This window comes from Oncorhynchus gorbuscha, linkage group LG14 (genome assembly GCF_021184085.1).
Source record: "Oncorhynchus gorbuscha isolate QuinsamMale2020 ecotype Even-year linkage group LG14, OgorEven_v1.0, whole genome shotgun sequence".
In the NCBI taxonomy this organism is placed as follows: Eukaryota; Metazoa; Chordata; class Actinopteri; order Salmoniformes; family Salmonidae; genus Oncorhynchus; species Oncorhynchus gorbuscha.
Genome location: NC_060186.1, coordinates 5588416 through 5607011, shown reverse-complemented (window position 1 = coordinate 5607011; position 18596 = coordinate 5588416). Strand labels below are relative to the sequence as shown.

At 42.7% G+C, this 18596-nt stretch overlaps 1 protein-coding gene across 2 annotated transcripts; it reads left to right on the top strand.

The window, feature by feature from the left end:
- The first annotated feature begins 2570 nt into the window (after positions 1 to 2570).
- klhdc10 (kelch domain containing 10) lies at positions 2571 to 17577 on the top strand. 2 transcript variants are annotated; one of them, XM_046296835.1, is made up of 9 exons: positions 2571 to 2887; positions 8717 to 8938; positions 10777 to 10931; positions 13305 to 13453; positions 13651 to 13735; positions 14182 to 14248; positions 14345 to 14392; positions 14726 to 14865; positions 15365 to 17577. In XM_046296835.1, exons 1-9 carry the CDS (start codon positions 2803 to 2805, stop codon positions 15572 to 15574), a joined length of 1161 nt encoding a protein of 386 aa, XP_046152791.1. In that variant the 5' UTR covers positions 2571 to 2802; the 3' UTR covers positions 15575 to 17577. The 2 variants fall into 2 exon arrangements, with proteins under 2 accessions (XP_046152791.1, XP_046152792.1); XM_046296836.1 differs by lacking the exon at positions 2571 to 2887 and adding an exon at positions 7838 to 8453.
- The last annotated feature ends 1019 nt before the right edge of the window (positions 17578 to 18596 follow it).

The window sequence follows — 18596 nt, the reverse complement described above, 5'->3', positions numbered from 1 at the left end:
TTACTCGTTGGTTATTACTGCATTGTCGGAACTAGAAGCACAAGCATTTCACTACACTCGCATTAACATCTGCTAACCATGTGTATGTGACAAATACAATTTGATTTGATTTGATTTATATGGCCAATATACGACGGTTAAGGTATGTTCTTATGCACGACGCAACGCGGAGTGCCTGGATACAGCCCAAAGCCGTGGCATATTACTGTCACGCCCTGACCGTAGAGATCTTTTTATTCTCTATGTTTGGTTGGTCAGGGTGTGACTCGGTGGGAACCTCTATGTTCTGTGTTTCTATGTTTCGGTATGGTTCTCAATCAGGGACAGCTGTCTATCGTTGTCTCTGATTGGGAATCATACTTAGGCAGCCTTTTTTCCTTTTGTATTTTGTGGGTAGTTGTCTTTGTTAGTGGCCTGTATAGCCATAGTAAGCGGTGTGGTTCTTGTTATGTTGGTGCCATTTATAATAAAGTCAAATGTACGCTCACCACGCTGCACTTTGGTCCGGTCATTTCCACAATTTTGACGATGGCATTCGTGACAATTTAAGCTTGTTTCAGGGTCAGCTAGCCAAATCAAGGCTAGTGGAATCAACTGGTTGTGCACAGCACACAGAGTTTTGGCATCATCACCACACATCAGATGTTACAACCTGTGACAAAGCTGCACAACTGGCCATTCTCCTTACAGATTTGATTGTTTATTGACAGAAACAGTGTGAAATGAAGGGGACACAGAGAGAAATGAGATCAAAGTACGGGCCAGTAAGTGACGGGATTCTTAGCCACACATGGGTACCAGAGGCCAGTGGTTGACATGACCAGGGATATATCTGGCATCATCCATCCATAGATTTGTGGAGAAACATTAGCAGAGAATGAACTCATCAATTTCCATTGCACTAAAGAATTTGAGATCACAGTTTTTTTAACCCTTATTTTACCAGTTAAGCTGACTGAAAACACATTCTCATCTACAGCAACAACCTGGGGAATAGTTACAGGGGAGAGGAAGGGGGACGAATGAGCCAATTGGAAGCAGTTCAGTTGTGTAAAGAAAAACAAACCATTTTGGTAAGAGCTGGAGTTCAATTCAAAGTTTGTCTGGTACCATCTGGTGGCCATAAGCAGGTTATCTACAACAGTGGCCTCATCAGGGTCCCTCTTCCACCTTACTGTCCGAAGACACTTTCAGCTGACATCATGACAGAGAGAAAGGAGACAGAGAAAATAAGACATAACACCAGCCCCAAGGACCATTGGGGTATGTTGTAGAATGCTGGCTGGCGAGTTATATGTACAATACGAGATTTAGGTTTAGGCAACATGGGCAGCCGCCCTTGGCGGCATCTTGTTGGGGGCGGCACGGGGTGGCCGCAAAAATTTGGATTGGTGACATTTACGCGATCGGTTTTCTATTGCTGATTAGCACGTTACGTCAATGATATCATTTCACCGTGTGGGACTGTGGGTCAATTAACCTTGTCAGAGTGGGCGCCCTGATTCAAGTTTGTGAGCTAGGCAGGCTACTGCCTGGGAAGGTCTACCAGTCAGAAGTACGAGATGGGGAGGGGGCGGGGGTAGGTTGACCTCAGGTCTCCCCACTGGAAGCCCAAGTTAGTGCACCTCTAACTTTGTACAGTACTAATTCCATTAGTAAAATCAGTCACACTACGAAATGTTACCAAATAAACCACAATTCATTCATAGTTTCACAGACATATTGTTGAAGGGGGGGTTCCCCTCAGGGAGCCATATAAGCTAGAACCACAGCTGGTTGTGGCTGAAACTCTGGCAATAAGCACAGCCATCCAGGACAGGGAGGGTAAGGAAGTCATTGCCATCCAATCAGTTAAATTACCCTGAGAAAGTGAACTGACAGATAGACGTTGTCTTCATATAATTTCATATTGTGGAATTTAAATGATCAACAGGCAATTGTTTAAAACATAACTGCTTCTTTCAATAAATAAAATGTATTTCCCTCTTGGTTATTTTCAGCTCAATCTTGGAAATCCAAGAGGGAATGTCCAACACTTCTAGGATTTTATGACTATTGTCAGTGATGTGATTTTGCTTCATGAATTGATAGTGTCAATAAAGTGTTTTCATCCCTGATTAATCTTTTCAACCTCCTCAACAATTTCATGTGGCCTAGGTATGAATAAATAAATGTTCATTTGACTTTAAGCCTTGTTCTATTAACCAAGTCACAGTGACACAGTATTGGTAATTGGGAATTCATGCTTAATCCATCATTATGCAACATATGCAAAACGTTTTGCATTAAATCCAAGTCATTTATGGACAATTAGAAAAATAGGACGATCTATGAACTATGCAAAGCGCTCAATTATGCACCCTGGTTTATTTTCAACATAGTATGTACCTTGCCCCGCCCATAATTTTGTCGTCACTAGTTATCACAGCCACAAAGTCAAACCCCGCCCATTACTTAAATGTATCTTCTCAAAATAGGATTTTAAACCTAACTCTAACCTTAACCACACTGCCAACCTTATGTCTAACCTTGGCCTTAAATTAAGACCAAAAAGAAAATGTTTGTTTTCATGAATATTTACGATGGCTGTGGTAACTAGTGGAAACCCAATAACTTTCCTACGCGATGCACATCAATAACAGGCTCTCTGATTGGTCAGGGACACCTGAACGGTGCATTTGTAAATGGCTTTCCTTGGGAATAATGTAACGTTTTATTTGTTGTAATGTATTATCAGCACCTTAAAGCATTTTGTCGCAATTTTGAGTAACATTTTGTTGATCGTCTTGGATCTGGGAAACGATGTCGGCCGCAGAAGGCAATCGCAGTTCGGAACAACTGAATAAATTCGAGAAACTGACAGTGAGGCCTCCAGTCAGAGTAGCAGGTCAGTCAAAAACAACATACTACTGTAGCATATCCAGCTAGCTAACGTTAGCCATATTACTAGAGACCTGTCCGCTGGTAACGTTACTGTTATGAAACCAATTCAATGAATATGATTGACAAAATCCGCTAATCTTGATTGCAGCGGTTAACTGGGTTTTTGTGCTATTGACATTGAAAGGCAAGATGTTTAACCAAATGTAACAATAGCGGCGACCTAGGTAGCTAACTAGTTAGCCTCTGTCTGAACCACTAACTGGCTAACGTTACCTAGGTAGGTAATTAGCTAGCTATGTTTATTTTGGTTTGCTCAGAGAGCAATAAACCATGGAAACACCGTTTAAGAATAAAATATGAAAGTAAACAATCTCATATTAGCCTAATCTACTAACGTTATTAGCTGGATTGCAAATATTTTAGCTGACTAACGTTAATTCTAGCTAATGTTATTTCACAGATGTCAGTTATTTGCGCTTCATGTTGTTGGCTGAACCCGAATCTGGCTTTACAGGAGACATCCATTAATAAGGCCATATTCTGGTTCAGTTGTTGGCTATACAAATGTTGTGTACATAACGTTCGCTAGACTGACATCACTATGATTATGGAAAGATGGTTGGTGGTCGACTCATCTGCAGAAATGCTCAACTCCAGGTGATCCTCCATCCTTGCAAAAAAATATGTTTAGTAGAACCTGATTCATACATTTAACTTAAGCTATTGACCACGGTATTGATTGATTTACCGTAACCACCAAGATGAGAGAATTATGGATGAGAAATTGATCATATTTCATTATACACATTATCACATTATTTTGGTCCTCAGGCATTAGGCCTTCTATTGTTGGCAATACACAGGAATATAATCTAATGCTGTTTAATAATCACATATATACTGATGCCGGATGGATTTGTGTTTGTTACATCAAGGACTGCATCCGGAGCCCCAGGTACTGCAACCCTTGTTCATAGTAACATAGAGCTCGCCAGCTTGTAGTCCCAAATACCGGAAATCGGTCTCATCTGGTTCGTTCAGCAGTTCCTATAGTGGGAGAGAATGGGAGTTTGGAATAAACACTGAAATTTAGGTCTGAGGTTAACACAGGTTTAGGATATCTTATGTTTTTTCCCCCTGTGAGATAATATCAGTCAGTTAACAGGACCTTTATGAATTATGAAGACTATGTGCTTGTTTTGATTGAATAAATGCTTAAAGTGACATTAGCTAATGAAGATTATCACAAAACGTATAAGATCTCCTAAACCTGTGTTTACCACAGACGTTATTTTCTCTGTTTATCAATATAAATTCCCAATAGGCTTTGGCTAATGAGCCATGGCAGAGTTAGTTCCTACAAAAAGACGCCATTACTATTGCTCTCTGTAGGTATAGTTGTCTGTGGCCTACTACTTAGCTGCTGTGCAAAATCCAGGCAATGCCTTGCTTCTTCTAAAATTATGTTGTGTGTGTGTGCACGAAGGACATGTGCTAATGAGAATGCATGCTGTGGAAAGAGGCTAGGCTACATGCTGTGGAAAGAGGCTAGGCTACATGCTGTAGAAAGAGGCTGGGCTACATGCTGTAGAAAGAGTCTAGGCTACATGCTGTAGAAAGAGTCTAGGCTACATGCTGTAGAAAGAGTCTAGGCTACATGCTGTAGAAAGAGGCTAGGCTACATGCTGTAGAAAGAGGCTAGGCTACATGCTGTAGAAAGAGGCTAGGCTACATGCTGTAGAAAGAGGCTAGGCTACATGCTGTAGAAAGAGGCTAGGCTACATGCTGTAGAAAGAGGCTAGGCTACATGCTGTAGAAAGAGGCTAGGCTACATGCTGTAGAAAGAGGCTAGGCTACATGCTGTAGAAAAGAGGCTAGGCTACATGCTGTAAAAAGAGGCTACACGTTGTAGAATGAGGCTAGGCTACATGCTGTGGAAAGAGGCTAGGCTACATGCATGCCATTGTACATGCACTCTTCTCTGTAACTCATGATCACCGAGCAGATGTAATCCTAGGCTGGTTTTCAGTGGCTGGTGAAATGTGCTACTGTACAGACACAGGAACACTTATAAATCGTATGTCCAGATAAGCTTATGTATGTTTCTTTCAATGCGTGGACATTGAGTGACATTGTAAAATGTCACCTAGCAACATAGAGAGGACATGAGTGCCTGGGCAATATAAAGCCAGGCTGTCAGACCAGCTCAAAAAGTTGAATGCGTGGGGATGTTTAGGTCCTGGTAGAACAGAATGCGTGGGGATGTTTAGGGCCTGGGAGAACAGAATGCGTGGGGATGTTTAGGGCCTGGGAGAACAGAATGCGTGGGGATGTTTAGGGCCTGGGAGAACAGAATGCGTGGGGATGTTTAGGGCCTGGGAGAGCAGAATGCGTGGGGATGTTTAGGGCCTGGGAGAGCAGAATGCGTGGGGATGTTTAGGGCCTGGGAGAACAGAATGCGTGGGGATGTTTAGGGCTTGGGAGAACAACAGTGTGACAGGAACTGGGCCAATGGACAGTGACAGTGTGATGCATTCAGTTGTGCAACTGACTAGGTATCCTCTTTCCCCTGACCTAAGGTATCCTAGGTCCTGTACTTCATTAAAGTATAGCATTTTTGTCTTCTAGTAGAGTGGATTTGATTATGTCTGCCCTACATTGAGACTGAAGATGAAGAATGACCTGTGCTCAACCCATTTCTTATCTCGTCTTTTAGCTTGTTAGTTGAGTGTGGTTTTGGTGTGGTGAAGCTTTATCTCGGTCTGAAGCCTGGCGCTGAGAGTATCAGTGTTTCACATATGGTGTGAACGGACAGGTGCCTGACAATATAACCCAAACACTTGAGTCAATGAGGGATATAAAGTATATTGAAAGCAGGTGATTCCAAACAGGTGGGGTTCCAGAGTTAATTAAGGAATTAATATCCCATCATGCATAGGGTCCCATTTATTTTGGCTACCATGCATGGCTAGAAGAAGAGATCTCAGTAACTTTGAAAGAGGGGTCTCAAAGGAGAATAGGGGGTTTAAAGGGTGTGTGTGTCTGTCAGATCTCAACCCAATTGAACACTTATGGGAGATTCTAGAGCGGTGCTTAAGATGGCATTTTCCATCAACAAAACACAAAACTATGGAATTTCTTGTGGAAGAATGGTGTCGCAACCCTCCAATAGAGTTCCAGACACTTGTAGGATCTATGCTAAAGCACATTGAAGCTGTTGTGGTGGCCCAACACCCTTTGATAAACAAACCAGTAACATTCTAGGTCTCTGGAATGAGCGTTTCTTTCTTTTGTACACAGTGTGCTGCAGAAACGGGTTATCTGTTTAGCACAGACTCTTGCTCTGCTGTTGGACATGGGTAACATGTTTTGGATAGCTTGCCCTCTGTTGTTCATACTGCAACCAACGGTCTCTGAAAAATGACTACCCTGTAAACAATGTCCTGGGTTCTGTTAGCCTAACCTAGGATCTGCATCCAATCACAACATCATCATGGTGCTATGTTAGAACAATGTCCTTGGTTCTGTTAGCCTAACCTAGGATCTGCATCTAATCACAACATCATCATGGTGCTATGTTAGAACAATGTCCTGGGTTCTGTTAGCCTAACCTAGGATCTGCATCTAATCACAACATCATCATGGTGCTATGTTAGAACAATGTCCTGGGTTCTGTTAGCCTAACCCAGGATCTGCATCTAATCACAACATCATCATGGTGCTATGTTAGAACAATGTCCTGGGTTCTGTTAGCCTAACCTAGGATCTGCATCTAATCACAACATCATCATGGTGCTATGTTAGAACAATGTCCTGGGTTCTGTTAGCCTAACCCAGGATCTGCATCTAATCACAACATCATCATGGTGCTATGTTAGAACAATGTCCTGGGTTCTGTTAGCCTAACCTAGGATCTGCATCTAATCACAACATCATCATGGTGCTATGTTAGAACAATGTCCTGGGTTCTGTTAGCCTAACCTAGGATCTGCATCTAATCACAACATCATCATGGTGCTATGTTAGAGGCCTTTTTGACCCCCTTCTTGAGTCATTAGGGACCCCCTGCTCTGCTGGTGATGTTTAAGAAACAAGTGGTTGATGTGTGTGTTACTGACAACTCTGATTGTGGTGAAAGGCCCTAAGAAAATGAGTATGGCCAATAGGTTGGGTGTGAGTGTGTCTGGGCGAGTTCGTTTTGCATGGTCCGGTTCCCCGGATGGGCAGACCATTCCATTGGTCCTTCCATTTTTAGACATTTTAGACCATTTCATTGATCATTAAGTGAACTCTCCACCCACCCGGGTCACCGGGCCATGAAACTCGCCTTATGTTAGTGTCTTTTTGTCACCTTCCAGCACACACTCATTTAGTTGATTCTCTCTGACTGTCAGCTCAGTCAGTAGAGCATGGCGCTTGCAACGCCAGGGTTGTGGGTTCAATTCCCACGGGGGACCAGTACTTACAAATATACCATAAATGTCTCTGGATAAGAGCGTCTGATAACTGATTAGTATGTAAGGATCAGCGTGTTCTCTACATGCCAGCTGCCAGTCTAATAGCTGACTACTCACCCTAATCCTTATGTGGCTGGCTACTTAATTGATGCATCCAAATGAGAATGACATTTTTTCATTATGTTGGCTACTTTAGATTTTTGGGAACACACTGGTATCAGCTGCAGTGTTGCAGGTTATGGACCAAATGCCCAGCCTAGGAATTAGGCTATTGGTGAGCTCTGTGTTTTTACTGCAGAGAGGAAAGTCATGCAGCTGAAAGGTGAAGGTGGCAGGGCTCTTGTGATCTCTCTTGGTGGACTGTCACTGTGGAAAAGAGCGCCCCATCGGTGGGACCTTTTGAAAGTTGTGTTCCTAAGTCTCAGACGTTTTGTTTTCGGTGAATACACACACACACACACACACACACACACACACACACACACACACACACACACACACACACACACACACACACACACACACACACACACACACACACACACACACACACACACACACAGTTTGTTTTTCTATCCCTGTGGGGACCAAACATTTATTCCCATCAAAAATACAATTTTCCCTAACCCTAATTCTAACCCTTAAAGTAAGCCTAAAATAGCCTTTGCCTTATTGGGGACCTGGGAAATGTCCCCACAAGGGAACATTTTCCTTGTTTTTCTATGGTTGTGGGGACATCTGCTACCAGGAGGATAGTAATACACACTCTATTATATTACTCAGTCTGCTCTGCTGTGTGCATCACCCTGGGATTTAAAAAGTACCATGATGCCAGCAAGACGCACCTACTTGCTTTATTAGTTTGACCAGGTATATTATACTGTAGTTGCTGTGCTTCTTTATCACAAATGTTCCACACAACTTCACTAGCTTAGTGCTTACACAATAGAAACCTCCGGAATCCCAGATTGCAACATGGAAGGACCTTGCTCAGACAGCATAGGCTAGTCCTCAACTAGTGGTTTTCAAAATTCCAGAAATCCTGGTTTGAGAACTCCAGATATCCTGCTTATTCCATTCTGATTCCGGTCGTCTTCCAACTAATATTTTTTGGTAAGTTTACCGGAATCTTGCAGCTCTATCAACTAGTCAAACTGTCCTGTTTTACATCTTCTAGTTAGAACAGTTTATATTTTTTGATCAACGGTTATTATCATGGCAGCATGATGAACCCATGAAGATTAACACAGGACTGATGAAGGATGGCCAACTAGGCTATGTGTGATTCCTGGAGTAGTAGCCCGCTGTAGCTTAACATCTCTCTCCACCTTGACCCTTAATGTCATCCTCCTCCTAATACCTCTACCACCCCACAGGTCTCCATATGCCCCCAGCTCGGAGCGGGCATCGCTGCGTGGCAGACAACACCAACCTGTACGTGTTCGGGGGGTACAACCCGGACTATGATGAGTCGGGCGGCCAGGAGAACGAGGACTACCCGCTGTTCAGGGAGCTGTGGAGGTACCACTTTGCCACGGGCACTTGGCAGCAGATCCGTACAGAGGGCTACATGCCCACCGAGCTGGCCTCCATGTCAGGTAAGGGAACCAGTAGGATTGTTTATTTCAGGTATGGAATTTAAAATGATATTTTAGCCTATCGTCCCTTGATGTATTATCTTCAGGTACCGAAGGGTATTGTGTTCTATCTCAAGGCCATCAGACTGTTAAACAGCCACCACTAACATTGAGTGGCTGCTGCCAACACACTGTCATTGACACTGACCCAACTCCAGCCATTTTAATAATGGGAATTGATGGGAAATGATGTAAATATATCACTAGCCACTTTAAACAATGCTACCTTATATAATGTTACTTACCCTACATTATTCATCTCATATGCATATGTATATACTGTACTCTACATCATCGACTGCATCCTTATGTAATACATGTATCACTAGCCACTTTAACTATGCCACTTTGTTTACTTTGTCTACACACTCATCTCATATGTATATACTGTACTCGATACCATCTACTGTATGCTGCTCTGTACCATCACTCATTCATATATCCTTATGTACATATTCCTTATCCCCTTACACTGTGTATAAGACAGTAGTTTTGGAATTGTTAGTTAGATTACTTGTTGGTTATCACTGCATTGTCGGAACTAGAAGCACAAGCATTTCACTACACTCGCATTAACATCTGCTAACCATGTGTATGTGACAAATAAAATGTGATTTGATTTGATTTTTCAGGGGTACTGAAGGGTATTGTGTTTAGGGGTACTGAAGGGTATTGTGTTTAGGGGTACTGAAGGGTATTGTGTTTAGGGGTACTGAAGGGTGTTTAGGGGTTGTGTGTTTAGGGGTACTGAAGGGTATTGTGTTTAGGGGTACTGAAGGGTATTGTGTTTAGGGGTACTGAAGGGTATTGTGTTTAGGGGTACTGAAGGGTATTGTGTTTAGGGGTACTGAAGGGTATTGTGTTTAGGGGTACTGAAGGGTATTGTGTTTAGGGGTACTGAAGGGTATTGTGTTTAGGGGTACTGAAGGGTATTGTGTTCAGGGGTACTGAAGGGTATTGTGTTCAGGGGTACTGAAGGGGTTTACGTTCATGGGTACCGAAGGGTATTATGTTCAGGAGTCCCGTGTGGTTCAGTTGATGTTGTGTAGTGGCTTTGCTGGCATGCATCTAAAAAGAATATCAATATATTTTTTTAAACATTTGCCCCACCAAGATTTTACATGCTAAAATCGCCACTGATCTTCAGTATAAATGTAGCTCATTGAGCAGTCTAAGCACAGATTTGACAGTCATTCAGTACAACTTATTTTTTTATTTTTTTATGAAATCAAAACAAGCGAGATTGTATGAAAGAATGGTTGAATGAACAAGCACTGGTGGTGGGGGTCAAACTGATTTAGAACCCAGTCACTTGTGACGAGTTTTGGTTAGTAAAATATGATTTAGCTAACTCATTGATGTATTAAATCACAAAAGAGCATTTCTGTACCTCAGTAACATCAAATGGACTGTTTGATAAATAATTGGTCTGTGGATGATTTTTCGGTTTTACCTCATCATCCCATGACATTATGACCTCATCATCCCATGACATTATGACCTCAGAAGACAATGGATTATCAAGTTTAGTGATTTGGTGAAAAGCCTCCACATGGACAATCCCACCTGCTGTCACACCGTTGGGAATAGTGTCCAGTAGGCATGACAATGGGAGGGACGTAAAATCGTATTGGTTGAAAACACATATTTAGCAAATGTTATTTTGGGGGTAGTGAAATGCTTTTAAAATAAGTGCAATAAGAAACACTTTGTTTCCGTTGCAAAATGTCTTAAGGTTTTGCTACTGTGTGCCCTAATGAACACGACCCAGCTTAAACCCTCAGTATTGTGTCCCTCAGCTGTTTTACATGGAAACAATCTGCTGGTGTTCGGTGGCACTGGGATTCCCTTTGGGGAAAACAACGGGAATGACGTCCACGTCTGCAACGTCAAGTACAAGCGGTGGTCGCTGCTCAACTGCCGAGGGAAGAAGCCCAACCGAATCTACGGACAGGTAGGCCAATCAAATCCGGCATTACTGGCTCATCTCTGATTATCCTCTCTACTGGTTCTGTCTGCCACTGCCTCCTTGGCTTGCTCTGGACTCTGGGGTTTGGGCCTTCATTCCGTTTCCTGTTAAAGGGCACCTCCACCACTTTTCAACCTCATTCATTATCTCCAGTACCATATCAGTGTATACATACAGTGCCTTTGGAAAGTATTCAGCCACCTTGACTTTTTCCACATTTTGTTAGGTTACAGCCTTATTCTAAAATGGATGAAAAACCGTTTTTACCCTCATCAATCTACACACAATACCCAATAATGACAAAGCAGAAACTTGTTTTTTTGAATGTTTGCTAAAAAATAAATAAATGCTATCACATTTACATACGTATTTAGACCCTTTACTCAGTACTTCGTTGCAGCACCTTTGGTAGTGATTATAGCCTCGTCTTCTTGGTTATGACACTACAAGCTTGGCAAACCTGTATTTGGGGAGTTTCTCCCATTCTTCTCTGTAGATTATCTCAAGATCTGTCAGGTTAGATAGGGAGTGTCGCTGCACAGGTATTTTCAGGTCTCCAGAGATGTTCGATCGGGTTCAAGTCCGGGCTCTGGCTGGGCCACTCAAGGACATTCAGAGACTTGTCCCGAAGCCACTCCTGCATTGTGTTGGCTGTGTGCTTAGGGTTGATGTCCTGTTGGTAAACCTTCGACCAAGTCTGAGGTCCTGAGCGCTCTGGAGCAGGTTTCCATCAAGGATCTCGTTCTACTTTGCTCCGTTCATCTTTGCCTCCATCCTGACTAGTCTCCCAGTCCCTGCCGCTGAAAAATATATTCACAGCATGATTCTGCTACCTCCATGCTTCACAGTAAGGATGGTGCCAGGTTTCCTCTAGACGTGACGCTTGGCATTCAGTCCAAACCGTTCAATCTTGGTTTCATCAGACCAGAGAATCTTATTTCTCATGGTCTGAGAGTCTTTAGGTGCCTTTTGGCAAACTCCAACCGGCTGTCATGTGCCTTTTTACTGAGGAGTGGCTTCCGTCTGGCTACTCTACCATAAAGGCCTAATTGGTGGAGTGCTGCAGAGATGGTTGTCCTTCTGGAAGTTTCTCCCATCTCCACAGAGGAACTCTAGAGCTCTGTCAGAGTGACCATCGGGTTCTTGGTCACCTCCCTGACCAAGACCCTTCTCTCCCAATTGCTCAGTTTGGTCGTGCAGCCAGCTCTAGGAAGAGTCTTGGTGGTTCCAAACTTCTTCTATTTAAGATTGAATTATTATTTTTTTTAACCTTTATTTAACCAGGCAAGTCAATTAAGAACACATTCTTATTTTCAACGACTGCCTGGGAACAGTGGATTAACTGCCTGTTCAGGGGCAGAACGACAGATTTGTACCTTGTCAGCTCGGGGGTTTGAACTCACAACCTTCTGGTTACTAGTTCAACGCTCTAACCACTAGGCTACGCTGCCGCCCCGGGGACCTTGGGGACCTTGAATGCTGGAGAAATGTTTTGGTACCCTTTCCCAGATCTGTGCATCAACACAATCCTGTCTCGGAGCTCTACGGACAATTCCTTCGTCCTCATGGCTTGGTATTTGCTCTGACATGCACGGTCAACTGTGGGGCCTTATGTAGACAGGTGTGTGCCTTTCCAAATCATGTCCAATCAATTGAATTGTAGAAACATCTCAAGGATGATCAATGGAAACAGGGTGCACCTGAGCTCAATTTGGAGTCTCATAGCAAAGGGTCTGAATACTTAATACATTTTATAATAAGGCTGTAGCATAACAAAATGTGGAAAAGTTCAAGTCACTGTAAGTGAAACAGCACCTTTCTGTGATCAGTAGTTATAAACACAAGAAGGGCCCTGAAAAAAAATGCTTCTCTGTGACATCACAGGGTAGGATTAAAAGTGAAAAAAGGGATTTTCAAAGTCTGCAACACGTTTCTAGCCAGAGGGAGGGGTTTTTCTTGCTGCCCACATCACCGTGAATCTCAGTGTTTGAAAATTAGTTTTTCAAAATGTGTAACTTTTGATGATGTCATTGGATAGAACTTTTTAATGTCATATTTAGTTCTACAAAATGTAGAAATGCACTGTTTTCACTTGTAGACACGGGTATTGAGTTGGAGGTAATGACCATTAAGAGTAGAAAGCTCTTAAGCGTTTTGACATGCATTTGTAAAATTTGAATAAAATCTGATTGACTTAACTAGAATTCCTGAGGGATAGTTAGAGGCATTAAAGGATCCCAGGGGAGCATATTATATAGCATATGTAGATAGAGGCAATCCTTGCAAATAAAAATATTTATTGTTGTTGATTTCCATTGAAGTTTGATTTGGTAGCCATTTTGTTTCTCTCTCCCCAAGGCGATGGCCATCATTAACAGCTTCCTGTATGTGTTTGGGGGTACGACGGGTTACATCTACAGCACAGACCTGCACAGACTGGACCTGAACACCAGAGAGTGGATCCACCTCAAACCCAACAACCCACCAGACGACCTGCCTGAGGAACGGTGAGCGTCACGCCTTAATCGGTCCCACCGGATCATGTCATTGTCCCTCCCTGTTTCAGTCCAATTTCTTCTGTTTGGTGTCTAGTGAATACACCCCAGTCACTGGACAGCATGAGTGATGACCTGACATTTTCCTTTCAGCTCCTAGAGGAGCAGAGGACCTCATAAGCAATGAGTCATGTCTGTTTGTGTCACAGGTACAGACATGAAATAGCACACGACCGTCAGAGGATATACATCCTGGGAGGAGGGACTTCCTGGACCTCCTATCCTCTGGACAAGGTAGTACACCAACCTGTCATCAACATAAACCCTGTTCCAATCACTTTCACCTATCCATCCAATTCAGATCTGTGATAAGTTCAAGGAAGGTCAGAAGAATGATCGTAAACCTGTGATGGTAGTGAGTCTGACTAGGCAAACAGACAGCTAATCTAGGTAGTTTGGTCACTTGGTGGTTTTCAGGCTATTTTTAGTGCTGTAAAGCCATAAAGATCGAGGAAGCAGCCACTTCTGCCACTGAGTGAGGCTGGGTTACGAGGCTGGGTTACGAGGCTGGGTTACGAGGCTGGGTTACGAGGCTGGGTTACGAGGCTGGGTTACGAGGCTGGGTTACGAGGCTGGGTTACGAGGCTGGGTTACGAGGCTGGGTTACGAGGCTGGGTTACGAGGCCGGGTTACGGTTGTGTGTGTTGGAGGTGAACTAATTTCCTTTTTGTTTGTACCAGATACATGCGTACAACCTGGAGACAAATTCCTGGGAGGAGATATCAACCAAGCCTCATGATAAAATAGGTTTGTGTTTGATGTTTTAATGGAAAACTAATGTGCTGTCTATGGGTCTGTTTATTCACATATCACTACTCATCCAATTGCTTTGGGTTTTGACAGGGTACCCTGCTCCCAGGAGATGTCACAGCTGTGTGCAGATACGGAACGGTGAGATTCTTATAATTTATTCTATAGCAGTAATATTACAATGTTTGTACAGGAGGTGTAGTGGTATCGTTGCCCAGACCACTTATCCTTCTAACGGTGTTGGTTTTATCAGAGCCACTTTCAGAAGTCTTCATTAGTCTGCTTCTGTCTGCCTCCGCATCTCATTCAACAGTTCCATTCAATGTCCCAAATAGGGTTTCAAAAAAATAGTTAATTTTCGTCATCCCATCAATATATTCTAACTGGTCTCAGTCTAACCCATGATGTTGTGTCTCAGTCTAACCCATGTTGTGTCTCAGTCTGGTCTCAGTCTAACCCATGATGTTGTCTCAGATGTGTTTCTATGTGGAGGTTACAACGGTGAAGTCATTGTGGCTGATCTGTGGAAGATCAACCTGCAGACATTCCAGTGGACCAAGCTCCCAGCAGTGATGCCTGAGCCAGCCTATTTCCACTGTGCTGCTGTGACCCCGGTCAGTAGGGCTCTACACTAGAGGAAACCTCAGCTGTTTATTATGTAGTAGTTACACATTTAGCTGGTTTCAAGATCTAGCATAGTAGACTTAAAAGGAAACGCCACTCAAAAACTAGCAATGTTGATACAGTCCCAAAATGTTTTGCATGTCAGCAGTCAAACTTCAAAAATATTGGACTTTCAAGAAGCAAAGTGTCACTTGATGATGTTCCTTTAATAAGGTGCAATGTCTCCTTCCCCCTCTCTACTACCTCATTTCAGAACTCATTTGTAAGTCCCTTCATCTCTCTGGCCGAAGCCCATTTCTGTTTCCAATCCAACTAGCTTTATTGGCACGATTAGTCAGTATATTCTTACACTGCCAAAACAAGAACACAGGATCATCCTAAATCAATAACCACAATTCAATATCCCGCTCATATTTCACTCACTCTCTCTGTGCGACTGACTGTTGCATGACGATAAAGGTTTCTGATTGTGATCTTCTCTCCGATCAGGCTGGCTGCATGTACATCCACGGTGGTGTGGTGAACATCCACGAGAACAAGCGGACTGGCTCCCTGTTTAAGATCTGGCTGGCAGTGCCCAGCCTACTGGAGCTGTGCTGGGAGCGTCTGCTCAAGGCCCACCCCCAGCTGGCTCAGTTACCCACCATGCAGCTCCTCCACCTGGGCCTCACACAGGAACTCATCGAGCGCTTGAAATAAAGGAGGAAGGATGGATGATGTCGGATGGAGAACACAGGATTTATTTTTAAGGGGGTCGCCTTGAAGGAGTTGATGGTCCCTCTGCCTACGTAGCCCCGCCTTAAAACCAAAAACAATGGGATGCCTTTTTTCTTTTTGCGTTTGGACGTCTGATTTTAAAGGGAATCCAAGTGGAATGTTTCTTGACCCCGCCCCCATTCCCCTGTCTTGCCTTTGTGTTAAGCAAGGTCGCCACCCCCTCACACACGCTTCTAGCCTCTCAATCCGCCTGCCTACAGACCCAGAAATCATTTGCTCCACGGCTTTCAGATTCACGTCGACCCTCACTACTTTCTCATTTTATATTGGCCTTCATGACTTTAATAAGAATGCCATTTCAGAGAAATTATTATTTATTTGAAGGACATTTATTTGTATGTATTTTCATGAGACATTCTGTTCGCCATTTCTCTCACATTTATTTTCTCTCTACGTACAATTAGGAAAGTTAGGCTTGGAGTCAGATGAAAAGTTACACCAGACAGTTGGCATGTTTTTGTGTTACAAGGGGAAGGTAGTATTGGTACCACCTTCATGCCAGACTTAGACGCAGGTTGTCGTCACCACTTTTCCCTATTCAAGGCTTATTAACAGACCGTCTGATTTTAATAGTTTGTGTGTGAAGAACAGACTGATGATACTGTAGTTGGGTCTCTAATAGACCACTTCCCTTTCACCTAATATCACACCACACTCCTCATACCCATCTAACACTGATTCAGTTATCCGATATGCATTCAGTTATCTTGGATACAGGTATTTGAAACAATTATCTCTGGTAGTTATCTGATATACAGTTCTCTGTGATGGTTATCTGTATCAGTGTCCCAAATTGCACCCTATTCTCTCTATAGTGCACTACTTTTGACCAAGGCACTTATCCCTTATACCCACTATAGTTGAAACCTAATATCAATGGAAGATGGGTAAGAGTCAAAACACCTGGTCTCCATTCATTCTGAACTGTATCAGTCACTTTAGTATGCTTGTGGAAAGTCCATCTGTAAACTAAATCATCCCGTCACTGTGAATATGGTGCTCCTTAAATGTTTTTATTTAAATAAAATGTTCAATTTCTGTTCCAACTTTTACTCCATCTTTGCTAATAGAACAAATATTAACAGATTTTTGTGGATCTGTTTTAAGTAGAATACTGACATTGATCTGATTCATTCAGTGCCTTTCCCAAAGTTTCAATGATATTGAAGTACCACAACCTAGACAGAAGGTAACACGAGTAATGGTTTAGCTCGATCCAAACATACTGACCATTTAAACATGACTCCCATTTGGGATCGCTTCTCCCTCTATAATTTCCCCTCCCAAAGAGAACATATGCACCACTTGTCAGATAAGTCAACAATGCATTGAATCTTTATTCTGTGCCCTTTCCAAACACATTGAACGGCTCCATTGTCAAGCAATCATTGGACAAATAGTTGAAGCAGCAATAATGTGGGAATATGTATTTATGCTGCTGTATTTATGCTGCTTTAGAGTTGATGTTGTACTTGGGAGCTGAATCGGAACAGTATTCTGCTGTTAAGGCTCAATGTGCAGACAGTGCCAGGGTCAGATAATCAACACAGATCAGATTATATGCCGAGTTGGGAACGTGGTTTAACGCCAAATATTATGGCACCTTGAATTCAAAGCCATTAAATCTGCCTTGTGGAACAATAGTATTTATTGATTGTTGCCAAGGGGGTAGTTTAAAATGTCAATGAATACCCATGATTCTCTACTCCCCATCAAGGAAATGCCTAAATCTGTGCCTGTCCCCATTCTATTACACCTCTTCTCCGCATGTCATTAGTCACCTTTTAAGTTGGAAAAGTCGTCTCCCCTGGACTTGAATCCTTGCTGTGCAGCAAATGGTTAAGGCGATCGCTGAATTGATAATTGTATTGGTGAATGTTTAATTTTTAGATTGTTGACAAGTCAATAAACATGTACTGTAAATAGTTTTGTATCACCTTCGTTTGCTTAGCCTGGTCACAGATCTGTTTGTGGTCTTGCCAACACCAGTGGTCATTCTCACAAGTTGAAGCAAGACAGCACAAACTGATCTGGGAATGGTTTGTCTGCTTCAACAATGTAATGGTAACTGGCATGGAATGAGCTGCCATCCTTGTAGTGCACACTTTACCAAGTACTTGCCTAATAGTCAAGATTTATTTAACCACCATAACATCCTCTGTGCAACACGCACATTGAAATTGGCATGCCCATGCTTATGACTAGATACCATTCCTTTACAAAATGAGCTGTGTGGAAGGTTGTTTACCTGCCTGCTCAGGTACAAGACCTTGTTGAAATAGACCTGGCTGCACCTTATCCAATGCAATACTTTGCAACAAAGAATCACAAGAATAGAAAACAGAACAGGAAGGTCGAAAGTGGCAGTAAATGTGTAGATGTTTTGGTCCATACAAATCCTAGCATTACACCATGTGATGTTTTGGTCCATACAAATCCTAGCATTACACCATGTGTAGATGTTTTGGTCCATACAAATCCTAGCATTACACCATGTGTAGATGTTTTGGTCCATACAAATCCTAGCATTACACCATGTGTAGATGTTTTGGTCCATACAAATCCTAGCATTACACCATGTGTAGATGTTTTGGTCCATAGATGTTTTGGTCCATCCTAGCATTACACCATGTGTAGATGTTTTGGTCCATACAAATCCTAGCATTACACCATGTGTAGATGTTTTGGTCCATACAAATCCTAGCATTACACCATGTGTAGATGTTTTGGTCCATACAAATCCTAGCATTACACCATGTGTAGATGTTTTGGTCCATGCAAATCCTAGCATTACACCATGTGTAGATGTTTTGGTCCATACAAATCCTAGCATTACACCATGTGTAGATGTTTTGGTCCATACAAATCCTAGCATTACACCATGTGTAGATGTTTTGGTCCATACAAATCCTAGCATTACACCATGTGTAGATGTTTTGGTCCA